Source organism: Sprattus sprattus (genome assembly GCF_963457725.1).
Source record: "Sprattus sprattus genome assembly, chromosome: 7".
Taxonomy (NCBI): domain Eukaryota; kingdom Metazoa; phylum Chordata; class Actinopteri; order Clupeiformes; family Clupeidae; genus Sprattus; species Sprattus sprattus.
In genome coordinates, this window is record NC_137926.1 from 8,793,650 (window position 1) to 8,812,454 (window position 18,805).

The window sequence follows — 18,805 nt, forward strand, 5'->3', positions numbered from 1 at the left end:
AGAGAGACAGAGACAGAGAGAGAGAGAGAGAGAGAGAGAGAGAAAGGGAAAGCGTGAGAAAGAAAAAAGAGAGTGCGATATATGTAGCGCGAGAAAGAGAGACAGGAAGCACTGCTTGTTCGCCGCCATTTTAGTTCTTGGGCAAGCTCTATGCATCCTGTAATAGTTTCTCTCCTCTCTCTCTCCTCTCTCGCCCAGTCTGCACGCTTCAGATTTCTGTTTCTGTCCATGCTCTGACTCTCTTCCTCCCTCTCGCTCTGTGCACATTTCTCCATCACTCTAGTTCTCATCTTCATTTCTTTTCCTTTTCCCTCCCCACCCATCTCTCTCTTCCTCCCTCTGTCCATATCACTCTCTCTCTTCCTCTCTCACTCTGTCTGTATCTCACTCTCACTCTCCATCTTTCTCTGTCCATATATGACTCCCTCACTCTCTACAGCTCTCTCTCTCTCTCTCTCTCTCTCTCTGTCTGTCTGTCTGTATCTCACTCTCTCTCCATCTCTCGCTCTCCATCTCTCTCTTTGTCCGTACCTGACTCTCTCGCTCTCTCCATCCCCCTCTCTCTCTCTCTGTCTGTATCTCACTCTCTTGTTCTCTTTCCCCCTCTCTCTCTGTCTGTAGCTCACTCTCATGCTCTCTCTCTCTCTCTCTGTCTGTAAACCTGTAATGGCCGCAGCATGAGGCGTGCTCATTCCATTCGAAGCTGCTGTAAAAGTGTATGCTTGTGATCGTCCAATCGTGGACAGACTTTGTGCACACATGGCACAGAGGTCACACAAAGCAATCATATTCTACATACAGTAATTGCACATGGTCCACGGTCAAACAGAACACACGCAAGAGTCCGCGCCCACCCACGCCTGTGAACACACCGTCTCACACACACACACACACACACACACACACACACACACACACACGTCATGCTCCATTCCCTTCCCGTAGGGACCAGAGCATCTAGCTACTGTACGCCTCAGTATCGGTGGCAGGGATTTACATTGTCCTCAGGCATGCACGAGAACACACAAAGCAGCAGCGACCGCAGCAGCTGCAACATAACGCAGTCCAGACCAGCGCCACTCTCACTCTCAATCACACACTCAACGCCCACCATACGCATACACAGCTTACATAACACTGATACGTAGCCAACGCATATCTATACATCCATCAGAACATCCTACAGAACATGCATCCACAGATGCACACACCTTGGCAACACAAGACTGTGGTGGAAAGGGTTACCAGGGGAATAAGCTAACGAAACCGATGATCTGAGGAGCCCTCATGGGGTCGGCCATTGCGGCTCTGGGTATGGGCAATAGGGAATAGGATCCGAGCACGTTGGGGAGCTCGGAGCTAAGTGTGAGCACTCAAAAACAAAGCCAGCGATAGAGGCCGAGCCTGCCAGACGCTAAGTGCACTTCCCGTAAGAGAGGAAGAGGCTGGGTCTGGCAGGCTGGGGGATGGGTATACACAGCTAGGGGAAGGTGGACGAGGGGAGGAAGAGGGAGGAAGAGTCAGGCTATTTAGAATACGACCAACAGGGTGGAGGGTGGGGGTGGGGGGGTGTGATCAATAATGCATCCTGATGAGTCAACAGAGGATGCCACTTCCCTGTCTCTCACTCGCTCACCAAGATGGAGTCTGACAAACAAAAAGAGTTCGTTTCTGTACCAAGCAGCTGTATGAAGCACATCACACCGAAGCCATATGATTGATAGGAGGCTGTCAATGACACACGTGCTGGCTACCCTAATGTCTATGTCTCTTAGTATGTGTAAAGGTTACTCTGTTTCCCTCTGCTTTAAACAAGGTTGCTATCAACAACCTCTTCTCTTAGCATGTGTTTAGGCTTCTCTTATGTCCCTAGATCAACAGCAGTGATGGTGATTCTGACGTTGTTCTCCTAACTTAACATCATGTCTGAAAGCAACTCTGACATACTTGCTGTGCACTTGTACGGGTTTCTCTAAGGTCCTCACCAAAGTTATGTGAAGTCTTCACGATGGTCCTCCCCATCGAATACATGTGAAGGTAAATATAAAGCCCTCCTAGCTCCTATGGTAAGGCCTTTACACACAGATACCACGATGCTTTAAGGTACTGGCTTGTAAAACTGATAACTCCAGATTATAACCATGAAAAAAAGAGAGTATAACATCTATTCATCTTGCTAGTCAATCAGTAAATAGGATGAAATAGGACACTGAGAAGGCTTCTACTCCATTATACGTATAATCTGAAGGCGAATGCTGCCTTGTCACAATAATTCCATCAGTGAGATGCTAACGCCTATAGAAAAGTCCAATGCACAGAGCGCCAGCAGAGCGTGGGCCACGCTGAGAGGCAGGAACAGCACTGAAGGGTCAGAGTTTCATTTCTGTCGCACGGCACAAAAGGTCACGGGGGCATACTATTATTGTCTGATGAAGAAACGTGTCCACTCTGCGTTCAGGTAAGATTGTCTAATTGCTGTACAGTGCTCAGAGTACACAGTTGAATTTGTCATCCTGGTCACCTTCCACATTTAAAATATTAATGACCAAATCAAACACGACAAGAAACCTGACAATTATAAAAGCGCACGGATTCTACCCCTGATCCCTATTGGACAGAAGTGCGTTGTCCTTGGCTGGGCACTCGCATAAACAGCTGGCAGTGTTTTACGGGCAAGAGGCCAGACGGGGATGGCGCCTGGCGTTCTGGTTGCTGCCACAGCCACTCCGGCTTTGCAAGCCACCTCACCATCCAGAGGGCAGACCAGCTCATGGCTCTGTCAAGGCACTGTCATGGCAAACTGTGGCTCTGTCAAGGCAAACTGTGGCTCTGTCAAGGCACTGTCATGGCAAACTGTGGCTCTGTCAAGGCACTGTCATGGCAAACTCTGGCTCTGTCAAGGCAAACTGTGGCTCTGTCAAGGCACTGTCATGGCAAACTGTGGCTCTGTCAAGGCACTGTCATGGTAAACTCTGGCTCTGTCAAGGCAAACTGTGGCTCTGTCAAGGCACTGTCATGGCAAACTGTGGCTCTGTCAAGGCACTATCATGGCAAACTCTGGCACTGTCATGGCAAACTCTGGCTCTGTCAAGGCACTGTCATGGCAAACTGTGGCTCTGTCAAGGCACTGTCATGGCAAACTCTGGCTCTGTCAAGGCAAACTGTGGCTCTGTCAAGGCAAACTATGGCTCTGACACAGGCAGTGAGCCTGGCTGTGGTCGGATCATCTAGATGGCGGCTATACGTTAACCTGGATGCTATAGGTTGGGTGTTGGCGTGAGTAGCCTACAATGTATGTGAAATTCTCTAGATATCAAGAAAAGCATTCCAAGTGCTTTCCTTCATTCATTCATTCAAGTCTGGATGGTCACAAATGATTATGTCAAAGAGATATCTGGGATCTATATTACTATAGAAAATGAACTGCCCCCATGACAAACCCATGGCCTGCCTTATGTGGGAAACACACTATAGAGCGGAGTTTGGTAGAAATAGCAGACGGTCTGACCAGCACAGGCACACAAAAATCCTTAAAGGGATACAGCAGACACGTAAGCCCACACTAGCACACAGAGGCATTGAGCTTTAATCCGCAGAGCCGCATCACTGACCTCCGAGCTGATGACTGGAGTTAATTTAAACAGTTCAATCACAGCTCTATCTCTGGCCTCTTTAGCCCTTCCAAGGTCAGGCACAAGGGCAATCAAATACAGAAAAGAAATACCCACACACACACACCAACCAAGGGCCCCCCCCCCCACCTCCTTCTCTACCCTACCTTTACATCTCTAAGCTAGCAGAGCTTAGGTGCACAACTCTAAGCACTCACACACATATGTGCACACACAAAGAGAGAGGAAGAGAGAATAAAAAGAGAGAGAGAGAGAGATATAAAGAGAGAGGTAGGGAGGGAGAGAGAGAGAGAGGGAGAGAGAAAGAGTGAGATAAAGAGAGAGGGGGAGGGAGGTAGGGAGAGAGAAAGAGTAAGATAAAGAGCGAGGGAGAGCGAGGGAGAGTGAGAGTGAGAGTGAGTACAGTATGCTGTTCAAGGGCTGTATTAGCATATTCTTGTCCACAACATGCACCCTGAATATGAGATGTCGGACGAGGGGCTTTGGGCGATGCCTGAGAGTCCCTGCAGTCTCAGCATCACCAACCTGAAAGCCTGGGAAGCATGTGTGTCATGAGTAAGGGAAATCAGCCGACACAGTGCTTGGGTTGAAGAAAACAACACACGGCGACGCGTCCTCAACACCAAGCGTCCATTATTACGCTTATACTACGGTTGCCACGCTTACATGTTAACTTGCTGATATAATTTTCATGTTTTCCGGCCTGTTTGTAATACTGCTGCTTTCCGCCACGCATTGAGTCTTCTCTAAAGAATGCGTCACGATTGGGAATTCAACCCTGTCCAAACACAGCTGTGAAATTATTGCGGAGTAAACGAAGAACGGACCACACATGAACATTCAGAGATTCGGCATAAAAACTGCACCATCACAGGCTAGTCATTTTTATAAGGCCTGTGAAACGCATCTCATCTCAAATAGACTGAGACGCGATAAAGGACACAGTGTCCTGGCAAGTACACGGTGGAGCCTGAGGTATTTTCCAAATGCCCTAAAGAGTTTTGTTTTAAATATATTACTGACACACATCTCTTCATAGATACACGTCGTTTTAGCCTGAGATCTAGGACATAGCCTTAGTTTTACTTGGCACAAAATGTCCTCAGCCATAAAATGGCAAAAACATTTTGATGGAACATGAATAACTGGATTGAGAGGTCGATCATTTGTATCTATTAGGTCTGAAATGACATTGAGGCTTGAGTCATAATGTAATGTCACAGCAAAGAAAATGATAAATTCAGGACGTAACCTCAAACCACTCCTTCATTCCTTTCCCTGCGAAGCAATATAGGCCTTACACTCTACATTCTCCTCTATACATAACAGTTGACATTAACCTTTATTATTATGGTGTGAACCCACAGTCTAATTTATAAATGTAAGGAAATCACCCTTTGAACAGTGTGTGACTATCTGGCAGCTCATCCCCGGTCCAGAGTAATGCACATACATCAACCAATTAGCTGTGCTAGCGCTTGCACTGCCACCATGAGTACAGAAACGTTATTGCAAGTTCAAAACAAATAAAATGTGCTAATTAATCTGATAATCCTCATTACCAAAGTAATCATTCATCAACTCTCTCTTATGGAGATTTAGCCCTACTTGCCTGAATCTGAACAGTCAGAGAAGACGGCCAAGTAATGCCAAGGCTATTAAGCTCGATTCTACAGAGAGAGGTTCATTTAGGTAGGAGATTCTTCTTAATGGCAATTACAAAATGCCAGGGTATGACAATGGAGGGAGACCAGTTCCATATAGGCTCCATATACAGCACCAGTCAAAAGTTTGGACACACCTTCTAATTTTTGGAGAATTGTTTTCTTTACTTTAATTATTTTCTACATTGTAGATTAATACTGAAGACATTTTAACTATGAAAGAACACATATGGAATGATGTACTAAACAAGAAAAGTGTTATTTACCATGTAGAAAATGATAAAAGAAAAGACTTCTCAAATTTTGAGAAGGTGTGTCCAAACTTTTCACTGGTACTGTATAATATCACAAATATGTGCACACAGCTGTGACCAACCAGGTGTTATATACGCCTGACGAAATAATAATCATGGCTACTGTCTCAGCAGTTAAGGTTGGGTAAATATGTAAAGGTTTGACACTCCATATGTACCTGTAGCAAACAACAATTTCTGCACAGGAAACCCTCCCTTTCTGGCAAGGTGTGCCTCTATGGGCTACAGTTCAGCTCTGGGTGACAATTCGCCAGTGTGTGCACATTTGCAATATGGGTTTGCACCAAAGAAAAAGAAAAGTTTGGAAATGCCAATCATATTTCCATCAAAAGATTGTTCCATATCAAACACAGGGAAAGCAGATCATCTCACCGGAGCCTTGACGACTAGTATTGCTTGATATTCAATTACCCCATGGCCCTTAAGTGTACCACTGGGAATAAGATACATTCATATGCTGAGCAGATCATTGGACATTGATATCCACAGCCCTCAACATGATCTGATATCTCCCTTGTACGTTGATTTGGACAAAAGCGTCTGCTACATTAACATTTAGTAATTTAGCAGACACCTGAAAGCGACTTACACATGTATACACATTTACACTGATGACACACTGCACATCAGGAGCAATTAGGGGTTCAGTGTCTTGATCAAGGACGATTCGACAGGGAATTGAACTAGCAACCTTCTGATTACTTGATTACTAAACGACTTCTCTACCTCCTGTACCACTGTCGCCAACTGTCTGCTAAATGACTAAACGTAAATGTAAATGATATCCCAGCGGAGCAGGAAGTTATGGGTGCTGTCTATGGTGATATTTTTGTACCTGTGGTTTATAGCTAGCCTGGTTTCATCTACCTATTCCTCCCAGCACAGCTTTCGCTCGGATTTGTGAAGTGAATGTGTGTCTGGCCAAAAAGCCTTGTTCATAGGCTCTCTCTGAACTAGACTGAAAAGTTCACACAGCTCCTGAAGGTTTGTGATGTAGTGCTGCCTTGCCTGGATGTCCGTGTCCTTCACTGGCTCGAGGGGCTCAAAGGTGGTTGCTGCACTGAGGCTCTCCAGACGCTGTGAGATATGGAAGATGTCAAGACCCCTGGAGCCCAACAGAATAGACCTGAGGAGAGAAAAGAGAAGAGTGGGATTTTAAAGCACTGATATAGTCGCACACAGACTCAAAAAAAGTCACACACAGACTCGAAAAAAAGATATCAGTGACTCAGTATTTCCAGAATAATTTCTGCTATAGCTTCTCATTTGAATCGCTGAAAAATATTATGGTTAAACCAATTGTTATAAGCATGTCAGATTAAAGATGCCCCCACATTATTAATCTTCCCGCTTTCTCAAGGAAAACCTTATAACATGGCACTGACATAGCACGACTATAGGGATAACTATTGGTGGAACGAACTGCCTAGCACTACCAGAGCAGGGGCGTCCCTCTCTACCTTCAAGAAGCTTTTGAAGACCCAACTCTTAGAGAGCACCTCTTCCTAACTGGCACTTCGACAAGTGCTTAGCTTGCACTTACAGCAGTTACATTCCTGAACTTCTTTTCTAGTTCTTTTTTTTATATTATTATTCTTATGCAAAGTAGTATTTATTGTTACACTAGGTCTCTTTTGGTCGAAGCTTGACTTTTCTCTCCCTGTACGTCGCTTTGGACAAAAGTTTCGGCTAAATTACTCAATGTAAATGATAACTTAAAAGAGGAAGCATTCAGCATCAAAGACTTTCTATGAGGCAGCTCAAGGTGCAGGACTACATCCATGCAGCTGATCCTGGAGCAGTGTCTAACCAGTCAGCAATGCAGACGAGTGAGGTGAAATTACTTCACATTCATAATTTGCTTGTAGACAACAAATGTCTATCAGCTGACAGACTATGATAGGGAACCCTGGGGGAAATGTTATACCATGTCAAACTACACAGCTGAGAGAGAGAATGTTATATAACCTATGAAATCACAAAGCAGAGGCATTAGAGTAGACATGCCTCAATGTCTCAGGGACATCATCACTGAGAAGACAACTTTATAATCTATGTCAGGGGTGTCAAACTGAAATACACAGAGGGCCAAAATTAAAAACTGCGTCCAAGTCGAGGTCCGGCATATTCAATATTTATTGAAGTGCATTGTGGGACTTGCAGTTTTGGTGGTGTGTGCGACATACCGACGACCGTGGCAGGACAGGTCTGATAGACATTAGATATTATCTGGCGGGCCAAATAAAATTACACCGTGGCCCATTCCAATCAATGAAACTTTTTGCATCATTCAGAGGAGCCGGGGGGCCGGATGAACTCGCTTGGCGGGCCGTATCTGGCCCGCGGGCCTTGAGTTTGACACATGTGATCTAGGTAATGTATTGTTTGTATGTATTGTTATTTACCATGTGGGTCTTGAGCCTTAGGCCGTAAGGTGAACACGGTTTTCGTTTCAGCCCGTTCCACTCACTGGCATCTACACAATCTTTAGCTTATAAAAAAGAACGAGTCGTGGTTAGTTACCAAAAAAAAGTTCGTCGCTGATTTTCCAGTCGATTGTCTATATGGCTTTGTTTTATGCAGAACTAGAGACTTCAGAGCGTAATAAGATTTTTGTCGGGAGCCGTGCCACGGTTCGACACGTGATCATGCTACACCAATGAGAAGGCTGCATTTGTCAACAGAATGGAAAAATGGCGGCTCCCGTGTTTAGAAACATCGTTAAAGATAGAGGAAAACATCCGAACATCCTCAAAAGTGGGCTAAATTAATTCTAATTAGTGCTGTATAGATAGCCGCGTCCAAGAATAACAATGAGGCAAATATACGATAATGTTATTTTTATGTTAAGTTATTTACATCAAGTTTGACATACGTGGGAATACCCATTACTGAAGATCTTACATGGACTGTGAACACCCACCGAAGAAATCAAGGCAAAGACTGTACTTCCTACATCAGCTGAGGAAGTTCAGCACCATCAGCTGTGTGTCCTGACAGCATCACTTGGTATGGGAACTGTACAGCCTGTGACTGCAGCACCGAATCATCAGAGCATCTCTCCATATTCTGCAGGAGACCTGCAAGAGAAGACCTACCTACCAGCGCCCAAGGTATTGTAAAGGATTCCTAACATCCTGACCATGGACTTTTCAAAACACTGAGGTCAGGCAAACGTCTCTGCTGCTACAAGACCAGAACAGAGAGACTGAGGAGGAGCTTCTTTCCTCAAGCATTCCTTATCCTAAACACACACAATGACTATAAAACATCAATTACACCTTTTTTCACACACTGCTCTTTAAACTCCCTCTTGCTATTGATGAAAAATATTTCTTGATCTTTCTTTCTCCACACTCGCACAGAAAAAAACAGTAGTATTTTTATGTATGTGACAAATAAACCTCCATGTATCAATAAAAGGCAGTAATTGTAAATACCAATGACCATCTGTTTGTTCATTCATTAATTCATTCATTCTTCCACAAATGAAAACAACACTAATGAACCATAAAAACCCTCTTCATGAAACATGAAATATGATAAATAAAACTGTACAAAACTGAATAAGAAATAACAGATTAGGGACACTCAGTCCTCACTGTTAGTGTCAGTGTCAGGACAGTTATCTTCCAGTTCCTACAGCAACGACATAGGTCAACTACATGCAACACAATCCTGCAGAAAAACATCTGTCTGTCTCACAGGCACCTTTGCAGCCACAGTGTATCACATGCAAAACACTGTCAGGGGCTGGATTTCTAGTCATCCAGGTGACGTGAAGTTCCCATCCTCTATTTGCCAACCATATCCAGCAGGTGATGGAGCACTTATATTATGTTTGAGACAGGACCTCATTATTGCAGCCTGGTAGTTTGCCCTTTTGCAGTGCTGATGGAGGGCATCAGTGGTAGGGGGAATGGATAATTCTGGCAAGGCTGATGATGTCATACAGAAAGCCTTGAACCTAGCTTTATTTACATTATCAGCAGCCGACTGATCATATAAGTGGCATACATACTGGCAAAGAAATGCAAATGTTGACTGCTCCAAGTTTAAGTTAGTACCTAAACTTTTAAAAGCCTTTAGGTACTCATCTTTCTTACATGCAACAGAAAATGTCTTTCTTTTTCCTTTGCCATAAAAGGCACTTGTGGAGTCACACCCATAGAATGTTTGAATTCCGATCAAGGCTGAACACACACTGGTTCCAAGAGCTGATGACACCTTGGTAATGTCAATGATACATGTCCTGTTGCCAGTCCCTGTGAAAACATATAAAGTGCATGGCAAATCTGTCTGCACACTTACAGCAATGACTGCCACATCTGTAGATGCCAGACAGTGTAGCGGGTTAAAACGGAAACAGGGTTCACCTTACAGCCTATATGAGGATGTGCATGTGTGTGAGTGTGAGTGTGCACACACTGGGCACCTTCACGAGGCTTCTCTCCAGTCTTCTCTTCCACACACACACACACACACAAACAGAGTTGAAGACCTTGTAAATGTTTTCCCACATAGTATGTTTTTGCATATGAAAATGCCAGTGAAAATGCCTTTACATATTGTAAACATATAAAAGGTCAGGCACATTTATGTGGACCTTCCCTGCCATGTACTATCAGGTGACGTTTTAAAGACCCAGCTTGTTTAGAAGTTTTTCCACATGGCATGAGTATCAACATATGTATTTGAGAAGGGCAAACTTCACACTTCAGAATTCAAGCATTTAAGTGGCTTTTCTTCACTGTGCAACCGCTGATGGCATTTCAGACTTGATGTCCTAGTGCAGTGTTTCTCAACCACTGGGCCGTTGTACTTATCATCCTTATTACTACTGTATTTTGTTCTGTGTCTTATTGATATAATGTATTTAACCCTTATTTAATGTTAATCACAATTACAAACGAGGGTCTGACAGGGCTTACAATTAGGTGTGAGTGCTCCAGATCAATGAGGAAAAGTCAACCCCCTCGCTGGATTTCTAAAGTTGGGATGATTATTGTATTTCTGTAAGTGTGTGTGTGTGGGAGAGAGAGAATCTGGGAGTGGAGCTGTAATGTTATAGGGGAATGAGGGTTTATTGTTGTGAATGAAATCTCACCTGTGAGTGTGTGTGTGCGTGTGTAGGCTATGTGTCGATGTGGAGTGAAATGTGTGTGTAGCCTACTGTATGTGGGGTGTGTGTGTTTGTATGTGGAGTGTGTGTGTGGTTGTTGCCACCTTAAGTTTTTGCCCATTTTCTTAAATCCATAGTGTCAAAGTTAGTTAAACTCGCAGGCAAACATAGTTTTTGCAGGGGCAGTGAACCAGCTCAAGGATCACCTTTGGAGCTGGTGGAAGTGACATCCAGAGTCATAATTCTTGTCTTTGTTCATCTGTCAGACGATGTCATCATTTCTTTGTGATTTCTAAGAAATGCTCATGAGTTCTTACAATGTTGCATGGAATTGCTTGTGTATCATCTAAGCCTATGATTTCTCATAGTTAAGATCACCTCAGCTGACGTAGGAAGTACAGTCTTTGCCTTGATTTCTTCGGTGGGTATTCCCATGTATGTCAAACTTGATGTAAATGACTTAACATAAAAATAACATCATCGTATATTTGCCTCATTGTTATTCTTGGACGCGGCTATCTATACAGCACTAATTATAATTAATTTAGCCCACTTTTGAGGATGTTCGGATGTTTTCCTCTATCTTTAACGATGTTTCTAAACACGGGAGCCGCCATTTTTCCATTCTGTTGACAAATGCAGCCTTCTCATTGGTGTAGCATGATCACGTGTCGAACCGTGGCACGGCTCCCGACAAAAATCTTATTACGCTCTGAAGTCTCTAGTTCTGCATAAAACAAAGCCATATAGACAATCGACTGGAAAATCAGCGACGAACTTTTTTTTGGTAACTAACCACGACTCGTTCTTTTTTATAAGCTAAAGATTGTGTAGATGCCAGTGAGTGGAACGGGATTCGTTTTCTAAAGGACTTTTCGTGCTTCACCTTGCGGCCTACCTGTAATAAAGTTCATATTTATAACCATCTATTGGCTAAATTGACTTAAACATTCCAACAGTTTTCACCTATATAAATATAATTTACTATGCATGAAGTTGCCACTGAACCATGGTTCAGTATATATTTTTTGGGGACCACTAATATCTGTAATGCGTGATCACAGGAAGACATACATGTCCATCACAGAGAGAACACATCGACCGCACCATCAAATGTAAACAACCCAATGCTTGTTAATTTCATATCCATCTCACTGACATATCTGCCAAGAAGATAGAACACCCCTTTTGACTGGGGGACTCACGCTTTGACGTCGGCAGTATCCTGTGATGTTCGTGTTAGTGTACGGGCTCGCAGCCTTTCTCCAGCCTGCTGGATCTCCTGGAGGTTTCTCTCGACGTGCGGCAACTCGGACACTGCTTCTGTCTCCGCTGCAAGCTGTTCTGCCTGCTGCAAAAGCTCTTGAAAGCCCTCCGCGTCCATGGCGAAGACTGAAGTCCCCCAAACAGTATTGGTATAACGTTAGTGTGTAAGTACAGATGACGTCTATAAACAGTGCATTGTTTGGACATTAATATCTACTTATAGTCAAGACAGTGATATCATAGCATAAACGTTCAGCTAGGTAACGTCAATTTGGAGAGCTTACGTTAAGTAAGGGTCCAGAAGCTGTCAAGTATAGAAAATGCAAACGATGGTTAACTTAAGACTAAGTTAGCCGGCCTAATCATCCACTCGCTAACCTACTGTTAACGCATGACATATCAGGTTTACATTATCTAAGCGATACAACTTTAGCACTTGATTTAGATATCCAAGTCTTCAATAAAAGTGGACTTAGACGAACTAGCTTGTACATTAGCTAGCTCAGATAACATGCGCCCATTCATTAACAAGGGCAGTAGGCTAGCTAACTTTAGCAGTAACAACAGGCCATGAGGTATAACGCCAGATAATAAATACCGAGCAATATGGATAATTATTTCTGTGGTCGGAGTATGTAAATTGAGACTTACGTAAACTATTTACGTTTTGGTTCCAATGTTTCTCTATGCACCCCAAACAACAGTTATTTTTTTTTTTAGTTTCCCTTCTGTTCCCGGTATTAGCTTGCAAGCAAAATAGACACGCTCCCGGGTCTCCGGAGCGTCCACTGTCATTGGTTGAAATGTCGATCAAAACCCCGCCCACGTTTCACGCAATATTTAAAATAGTATGACATACACCACGTTTTGGGGTCCGTTATGTTAAACTTCCAACTAGCTAGGCTAGGCGTTTAACGTCCGACATATTATATTAGACCTCCCCAAATTAGTTTTTTTAAATAAAAGGCGTAGCCTAAGAAAGAAGAGTTACACTCAGACCGATGGCCTTAACGCATTGGGTTGCACAAGCTAGTTCCTTCCTTTTTAGCTGGCTGTAAACTGGCTGCGGGCTACTGAGGCAATGAGGACCAACCGATACAACTCTGATTGGCAACCATCTATGTTACCCGTGACACTAAAGACCCGAGACGTGCATACAATACAAATACGAGACCTGTGTGCACCTCCGCAGATCAACACATCATCGTCTGTTCACATGATTATCACCTGATTGCTCGAGGGACAGGTTTTTGAGTCAACTCATCGGAAATTCTGCGCTGAACTTAAAGAAGTCATATGAGAAAGACAGCTTCCGCATTCAGAGAACAGTTATTGAGGGCTGATGTTAAAAGTGAAGATAGGTCTTTAGTAGAGCTGGTCGTTAACGTTAAAGTGTGACGATAAACTGCTAAGATGAGAATACTACTGAATACAATTGTAATTTCTGCCTTCTTTTACCTGCCGTTTTTAGAGGCTAAACCGCCACATATAATCTTCATTTTAGCGGACGATTTAGGGTGGAATGATGTGGGTTTTCACGGGTCCGAAATTAAAACTCCTAACCTGGACAAAATGTCCAAAAGTGGAGTCCAACTGGACAACTATTATGTGCAGCCATTATGCACACCATCCCGGAACCAGCTGATGACGGGGAAATACCAGATCCACACTGGTATGCAGCACCAGATCATATGGCCATGCCAACCCTACTGTGTGCCTCTGGAGGAAAAGCTTCTACCTGAGCATCTGAAGGAGGCAGGCTATGCCACACACATGGTGGGCAAGTGGCATCTTGGCATGTACCGCAGAGAATGCATGCCCACTCGTCGTGGGTTTGACTCCTATTTTGGGTACCTAACAGGCTCTGAAGACTACTTCACCCATCACCGCTGCTACCATATTTCTGAGCTGAATTTGACACGCTGTGCACTGGACCTGCGTGAAGGGGAGGAGGTTGCTTCAGGATACACTGGGACTTACTCCACCCAGCTCTTCACACAGAAAGCCATTGATCTCATTGGCCAACATGACCCCACCAAGCCCCTCTTCCTATATCTAGCCCTCCAAGCAGTGCACGGCCCTCTGCAAGTTCCTGAGCGCTACACGGCCCCTTACAGCTTCATCAAGGACCCTCGGCGCAGGCTTTACGCAGGGATGGTGTCAGCCATGGACGAAGCTGTGGGAAACCTGACGGAGGCTCTGATGACTCATGACCTCTGGAATAACACTGTGCTCATCTTCTCCTCAGATAATGGAGGACAGACTCTGGAGGGGGGCAGCAACTGGCCTCTGCGTGGCAGAAAATGGTCTCTGTGGGAAGGAGGCGTGCGGGCCGTTGGCTTTGTTAATAGTCCTCTGCTGGAGAAACCTGGCACCACTAGTCGTGAACTCATCCATATCACTGATTGGCTGCCTACACTGTTGAAACTGGCGGGTGGATCCACCAAGGGGATAAGAACCCTAGATGGCTTTGATGTTTGGAAAACTATCAGCAAAGGGATGACTTCTCCCAGACTCGAGATACTTCATAACATTGATCCACTCTACGTGGACATTGCACCTTGTTCAAGTGATCCTGGGCTGACCTTACCTCCAGAATCTGCTCACAGGCCTCAGTCTGTCGTCTCCAGATTCAACCACTCTGATGGGTTCGATGTTCACATCCACGCTGCCATCCGCTACAGAGAGTGGAAGCTGCTGACAGGCTACCCAGGCTGTCCTCTTTGGTTTCCCAGGCCAGGATCAGTGTCTGGTCCCCAGCCCTCTCCCTGGTGGCCCACCCCAAAGGCAGCAGTCCGCTTGTATAATGTGGAGCAAGACCCTGAGGAGCGGGACGAGGTGTCTGTACTCAACCCTAAGATGGTAGACTTCCTTCTCCGTCGACTTCAGCACTATCAGAGGAATGCCAAGCCTGTCGTTTTTCCAGATGATGACCCCAAATGTGACCCTGGACCTAAGGCAGCCTGGGGACCCTGGGCATAAGTTTGTGGGTATGAGTGTGTGGGCATAAGTGTGTGGGTATGAGTGTGTGGGCATCAGTGTGTGGGCATAAGTGTGTGGGTATGAGTGTGTGGGCATAAGTGTGTGGGTATGAGTGTGTGGGCAAAGTGTGTGGGCATAAATGTGAGGCATGGATGTGTTGGCATGGATGTGTTGGGCATGAGTGTGTGGGCATTAGTGTGTTGAGAAGAAGCTATGGTTGATGTCTGATGTGTCTTAACCAGGGCTGTGTATTTGAAGACTGCTATGGTTGATGTCTGATGGGTCTCATCCAGGGCTGTGTAAACGGGTGATGTTGGAGTTGTTTGGAGCAGACTGATTTACAGTTGTGTCACTTTTCTGCTGCATTTGTTGCTCAAATATATAGTAATTTGTAATTTGTCTCATCCTTATGCTTAAATAAAAGTCCCCTTTCTCATTTGAAAAAAAAAAAATACACACCACGTTTTGCTGCTGATGGTAACTGCGTGTCTGTAACTTCAAAATAGAAATACAGTCTTCTGTCTTTCAAGTAGCACTGTGAATTAGAAATAAGTGTCAACGGCAAATTCCAGGATTCAGAGCATAATCCTTTGAAGTCAAATGGGTGTACTTAAGAGAGAATCAGTAAGCCCAATGATCAGTTCGTTTAATTCAAGGAACATTTCATGTTTATTATTGTTTTCTTTAAGTGTCTCGAAGGACTGTTGGCTGTTACAGTAATTTCTACTTTAAATAATTGCCATTTTCACTTGCTTATTCCAAAGGAAAGGAAAAAGGAATAGTTTATTCCAAGGACCTAAACAGTAGGCTACTTCTTCACAGTAGGCTGTCTGGCCCTATTGCCCTCTTTCTCTGTATGCTTTCTTCGAACTGCATTTGCTACCTTGCAGGACTAGATAGCTAGCTAACACAGCTAAGCTTCAAAGATGATGAATTTCAAGTGAAACCACAAGTCTTTTTTTCTCTTCAGATCTGCACCACTGAATCCGGGGTCACGTGCTTCGCTACTGCACTTTACTGGAATAAATATTGCGCACTTTACTGGAAAAAAGATAGATTGCTGCATCAACCACAAAAGAAACTCCCTTTTTCTTACAAACACAGATTGCTACATCATCCACAAAAGAAACTCCCTTTTTCTTACAAACACAGATTGCTACATCATCCACAAAAGAAACCTTTTTCCCCAAAAATCGCTGGCGGGCCAGAATTGGTCTGGGGGCTTGCTGCTGACGACTCATGGTGTAGGCTACTGGGCTACTATATTATTACAAATTATTTATTTGTGTTTACAATGATTGTTGGGGGGGGGGTGGCAACTTTAAAGTTGGCGGGGACACGTCCCCCCTGTCCCCCCGGGATCTCCGCCTATGCTTGAGCAGCTCATAGTATCCACTTCAACTATGCATAAGACAGGCAAGTGAATTCAATTTTTTAACTGGCCAATCAAAACTATTGGTATGATATTACCCAAAAGGCTTGATATTGAGCTGCCACCAGGGTCAGAACTGGAAAAGTAACAGGAATTGTTTTACCTTAACTTTGCATGTGCGCTTTCCACTGGGGCTGCAGCTGAAATGATTGTTGCATGAAGTTTACCCTTTACACAATAGCATTGTATTCACACAGTTAGCCTAGGGAGTAGATCTCACTTCATTCACTGTGAGTAATGGGTCAGTTTCAGAACTGTGGCCATGTGTAGGACCATTGTTTATGTCCTTACTTCATATTAAATATCGACAAAACATACTATCTACTGTTTAAAATCATCCTAAACCTAGCAAGGCAAATGCTGATGTCCACCTTTTGGTATATCTCTGTGGCATGATTTTCAGATTGTCTCGCAAACGTCCAACCCCACCCTGCCCCCTACACTGCTCATTAGCATTCAAAATGATGCCGTGGGTGAAGTTAGGCTCAAAACCAGGAGTGAACTTACACTTTTGGGAACACAGTCAACAGACATCTTAAATCACCATCGTAGTATAGTTTATCATTATTCTAGGCAATCAGGAGTTGGTCAACCATGACTGTGGCTACAATCCCAATTTAAATCAGAGTAGGTTAAACCCTCTTCATAGTAGGCTGTAGCCCTCTGGTCTGCACGCCAGACAGTCATGTGACCATACAGTGCACACGCTTCACTGCCTAAACAGACTGATGTCATCTCTTTTGTTATGGGTGTAGATAATGAGCGGACTGCACAGAGACAGTCACGTTTTACACACAGATTTCATTAAATCCGAATATTGGAATAAAATCCAGAACGGTGTTGTAGATTAGTTAGACATGACCTAGATTTATATAAGATCATACAAGACATTGACATCCCCACAATTTGGTTTATATTTCAGAATTGTATGGTTATATTATAAATTAGGCTTAAAGGCTGCAACCAGGCTTTTACGATAAGAACATTGTGCAGCACTGATGTCCACAAAAGGAACAGGTAACAAATCCATAACCTCAAAGTATCATCAATGGGCTCTGCTGTCCTTCTGATAGAAGCACAAGCTCATTTGCACAACAAAAAAAAGACGATCACCTTCTAACTAATAGCTGGAAGAGAACGTAACCCAGACGCTCCTCCAATCTAATTGGTATGACGACACCTAATTACAAATTCAAAGCAATACAAAATTAATTTTAGATACGGTCACCTACAACACTGCAGAGTCAACAGCAATACAACAAGACAAGCAAATGATGGTTAGATTTTCATTTATTAAACATGGATGTAAAAAGACATGTTCAAGGATACATACACATTGTGATCACAACAGAACCATTGAGAAAGCACTAGCAGACGTCACACTGGAAAAACACAGGGAATTCACAGGCGGTCATGTGCGATAGTATGGCTCATTGACAGCAATTGGAGTCGCAAGCGTTGCCCTTGCACACGCAGCCCGATGCACACTTGCTGCAGCCGGAGGGACAGCAGGTGCAGCAGCCTGTAGGAGACAGGGAACAGGAGATTCTCAGCAAAACCCAAAACTTAGGCCGCGAAAAAGTAAAACCAGGTACAGTTTTGGTCCTCCACCCACCAAACATTGAGGCAATTAATCCATTGCAAATTGTTAAGACTGCTAAACTATTGATTTGCAACAAATTAATACGGTTAAAGGAACACTTACTCTTCTTGCAGGAGGTACACTGGCAGTTAGTGCACTTGCAGGAGGTACCGCAGTTGCAAGTCCCAGCTACAACGATAAACAGTAGTTTTACAAAGCTGCTCCCACACCGTTTGTCTTAGCAGAATTACACAAGGCATCAAGCGAAGACATTTAAAGAGAATACGAAATCGGAGACTACTTACTCTTGGAGCAATCACAGGGATCCATTTTTATCAAAGTGTTCTTTCTTCCAAATCGCTTGAAGAGTAGAGTAGGTTGTCAGTTCTCGTCTGCGAGTGGCTGATGAATGTACGCACTTGGTACACGCAGACCTTTTTTTATAGCTGGGGACACCAAGAGGCCGAGTGCAAAACTGTTTACAGCTGCACACGGTTTCGTCCACACACGGACAATCACAGCATCGCACTGTGTGAAAATCATTAAACAATAATTAGCAGCACCTTGCCAACTTCGTCAGCGTCGTCTTTCGCCATGGTATCGCCCGTTGTATCGACTGAATATGAATTGCGCCCCTATTTAGTCCCTTACGTAATTCGTCATGCCAACGGGCAAATGTATTTGTTGTTGGTTTGAACTGTGTGCTGACATTGTAGTTGTAGACTATCTGATAATAAATATATATAAAACAAATAATAAAGGTGCATCTTTAGACCACTTTCATTTAAATATAGTTTTAGGATCTACATAC

General features: G+C 43.9%; 3 protein-coding genes across 3 annotated transcripts in view; 1 reads left to right on the forward strand and 2 right to left on the reverse strand.

Moving 5' to 3' along the window:
- The window catches only part of nup93 (nucleoporin 93), a 33,930-nt gene extending 21,159 nt beyond the window's left edge, over nt 1-12,771 (reverse strand). The window contains exons 1-3 of the mRNA XM_080841704.1: nt 12,650-12,771; nt 11,938-12,124; nt 6,619-6,736 (exon numbers count right to left, since the gene is read on the reverse strand). Coding sequence (XP_080697830.1) covers nt 6,619-6,736; nt 11,938-12,116 — 297 coding nt within the window. The 5' untranslated portion in view covers nt 12,117-12,124; nt 12,650-12,771. The remainder of the gene's footprint in view (nt 1-6,618; nt 6,737-11,937; nt 12,125-12,649) is intronic.
- A 482-nt stretch (nt 12,772-13,253) lies between these two features.
- Nucleotides 13,254-15,295, forward strand: arsb (arylsulfatase B). Its single transcript, XM_080842843.1, has one exon. It carries the CDS (start codon nt 13,412-13,414, stop codon nt 14,978-14,980), a length of 1,569 nt encoding a protein of 522 aa, XP_080698969.1. The 5' UTR covers nt 13,254-13,411; the 3' UTR covers nt 14,981-15,295.
- A 2,389-nt stretch (nt 15,296-17,684) lies between these two features.
- Nucleotides 17,685-18,424, reverse strand: mt2 (metallothionein 2). Its single transcript, XM_080841713.1, has 3 exons — nt 18,300-18,424; nt 18,118-18,183; nt 17,685-17,934 (listed from the first exon to the last, which is right to left on the reverse strand). Exons 1-3 carry the CDS (start codon nt 18,322-18,324, stop codon nt 17,843-17,845), a joined length of 183 nt encoding a protein of 60 aa, XP_080697839.1. The 5' UTR covers nt 18,325-18,424; the 3' UTR covers nt 17,685-17,842.
- Nucleotides 18,425-18,805: the final 381 nt, after the last annotated feature.

Excerpts from the sequence above, each read along its gene's own strand:
- mt2 (XM_080841713.1), bottom strand. The coding sequence starts at position 18,324 with ATGGATCCCTGTGATTGCTCCAAGA. Across the intron at positions 18,184-18,299 it reads TCCCTGTGATTGCTCCAAGA|CTGGGACTTGCAACTGCGGT; the intron begins GTAAGTAGTCTC and ends TTATCGTTGTAG. Across the intron at positions 17,935-18,117 it reads GTGTACCTCCTGCAAGAAGA|GCTGCTGCACCTGCTGTCCC; the intron begins GTAAGTGTTCCT and ends TGTCTCCTACAG.
- arsb (XM_080842843.1), top strand. The coding sequence starts at position 13,412 with ATGAGAATACTACTGAATACAATTGTAATTTCTGCCTTCTTTTACCTG.